At 40.1% G+C, this 2,386-nt stretch overlaps 1 protein-coding gene across 1 annotated transcript in view; it reads left to right on the top strand.

Moving 5' to 3' along the window:
* The first annotated feature begins 987 nt into the window (after nucleotides 1-987).
* LOC124006897 overlaps nucleotides 988-2,386 on the top strand; it is a 14,439-nt gene continuing 13,040 nt past the window's right edge. Inside the window, exons 1-3 of the mRNA XM_046317085.1 lie at nucleotides 988-1,500; nucleotides 2,154-2,223; nucleotides 2,317-2,386. The exon at nucleotides 2,317-2,386 is cut by the window's right edge and continues 34 nt beyond it. Coding sequence (XP_046173041.1) covers nucleotides 1,308-1,500; nucleotides 2,154-2,223; nucleotides 2,317-2,386 — 333 coding nt within the window. The 5' untranslated portion in view covers nucleotides 988-1,307. The remainder of the gene's footprint in view (nucleotides 1,501-2,153; nucleotides 2,224-2,316) is intronic.

The raw sequence follows: 2,386 nt of genomic DNA, 5'->3' as shown, positions 1-2,386 counted from the left end.
AAGAGCTTTATAAATACATTTGATTGATTGATTGTTCCAAGTGTGTGCAGACGGATGGATTATACTGAAGAGAGGTGTGTAGAAGCATGACAGTCTCTGAGAGATGGCGGAAGTGGATGCTGATTGTAGTCGGGATTATGATCAAGAGCCCTGTAAGGGTGAAGGAGATTGTGGTGGGGATTATGATCCCAGGAGCCCTGTAAGGGTGAAGGAGATTGAGGTGGGGATTATGATCCCAAGAGCCCTGTAAGGGTGAAGGAGATTGAGGTGGAGATTATGATCCCAAGAGCCCTGTAAGGGTGAAGTAGATTGTGGTGGGGATTATGATCCCAAGAGCCCTGTAAGGGTGAAGGAGATTGAGGTGGAGATTATGATCCCAAGAGCCCTGTAAGGGTGAAGCAGATTGTGGTGGAAAAACCTAAGTGGTCAATCGAATCTCCTATATAATAATAATATATGTGGAGGTGATTAAAAGTGTTGAGAAAACAAGTGATGCTAGTAAAGACATGGTGTTGTATGGATGTCGTGCCTGTAGTAAATGTTAGCTGCCAGTCATAAGATAAACCATGTGTGTTAAAAATGAGGATTTTGTGTTCATTGCCACAGTTCTAAACTCAAGTCTCAAAGTCAAAGAAACTGGATATTATTGTGGCTGAGGCAGAAAGGTTTTTGGTACTGTGTAGGGATCAGATCTGTTTTGTTTTTAACATAGCATTTGTTTGACTTAGTTTACTTAATTTTTTGTAGGTAGTTTTGTTAGTTTTTGTTAGTTTGTTCCGTGTTTCCTGTTTCCATCCACACAGAAGAGGGAGGTACACTAAATGGTGCACACGCCAATATACCATAGAAGAAGACTCGCGGTCTGTTGGAGTGATCCATTTTCGTCAACAGGTTGATGTACTAAATAAATTGGCCTGGCCACTGAGTGTATGTAAAACAAAGCCTAAACATTACGACACTTCTAGTCAATCAAATAAACCTCACGTAATTCGACAAACTCTCATTCACCTCCTTACAAAAAAAAAATGGTTTAACTCACGTGGACACATTTTGGGCGGAGTAAATCCTCTCGCTTCGCCTCTTCATCTGATTACCTTGAAAACAACGGTCGAACATCTTGGACGCAAGTGTCCAATTCTTGAATTTATACCAGTGGTCGAATCAGTAACTAGTGCTTTGAAAACTTCATTGGAGTATCGGCGCTCCGGTATCACGAGTCCCATCACGAAGCCTCTAGCTCGACCGAACTAAATACATACCATAACATATATTTTGGTACTTCTTAGCTACTGTAGTTCGCAACTACAATGAGAAACTGCTGTGCGGTGAATTGTGCTAATCGAGCTGGTCAAGGATGGAGATTCTTCACTATACCAAGAGGATCTCATCCCTTCCAAAAGAATAGAAGACGGTTGTGGCTGAAAGCCATAAAACGGGTGGATTGGGGCCCTGATGGTCTGAGGGGTGATTATAGCTTGTGTGGAGCTCATTTCATCTTTGGTAAGTATGCTTGGGCTAATTAGCAAATTCTAATACGTTTGCTAGTGAAAGATAAAATTACGGAATCAATAAAAATAACAGCGCAATTACCCGTCTTTGTTTAGCTAAAAAGTTAGGGTATGGGGCTGGAGAAATGTACTGAACCACTGAGTGCTCTCGACCTTCACCTCTCCGGAGTCCTTACGGGAGCTGCAGCGATGAGACAAGACTGTAACTACTACCAGTTGGATACCATGAAATTGGGGAGAAAAAAGGAGTAAAATAAAATGTAAAAAACTAATCAGTGGGTATATATATCATTCAACTAAGGATTCTAGCTTTGAAGGAATAATTCACAAAAATTACAAAATTACATATTGGTTTCCATACCCTGCAAAGGACAAGCAATTAAATGTTTTGGTTTCGTTTACCATGTCACTGTTTCCAAATGTGAACTTCTTAGCAACTTCTTAGCAGATATTATCCTTTTTTTTTGTTTATTTTGTTGCTTCATGTCCAAATCTTCTATAATGAACTACATTGACCTATACAATCAATTCTAGATACTTAAGGATGATTTTGACATAATTTAGCAAGCCAAGATAACATAACCTAAGTCAGATAAGTTTGCTAGCCAGTCCATTCACTAATCACCATCTTTCTTTTCCAACCAGGAGAACCTTCTATGGACTACAACAGCGCCGATTTCGTTCCATCAATATTTCCCCAAGGCAAACAGACAAGGTATGTTTGTATTCATTATATTTTGTGTTTTCATTTGAAATGCGTTTTCATTCAGTTGCTAATTCTCACTTGAGCTCTACTGTCGTCCCCTAGAATCTCAAGAAAGACTAGATGCAGTAAAGCACAGTCTGACGGCAGTGCTGTTGCCATGGCAAGTCCAGAC

The sequence above is a fragment of the Oncorhynchus gorbuscha genome, linkage group LG20, assembly GCF_021184085.1.
Source record: "Oncorhynchus gorbuscha isolate QuinsamMale2020 ecotype Even-year linkage group LG20, OgorEven_v1.0, whole genome shotgun sequence".
In the NCBI taxonomy this organism is placed as follows: Eukaryota; Metazoa; Chordata; class Actinopteri; order Salmoniformes; family Salmonidae; genus Oncorhynchus; species Oncorhynchus gorbuscha.
The sequence above is the reverse complement of the archived record's forward strand: the minus strand, read 5'-3'. Positions and strand labels throughout refer to the sequence as shown.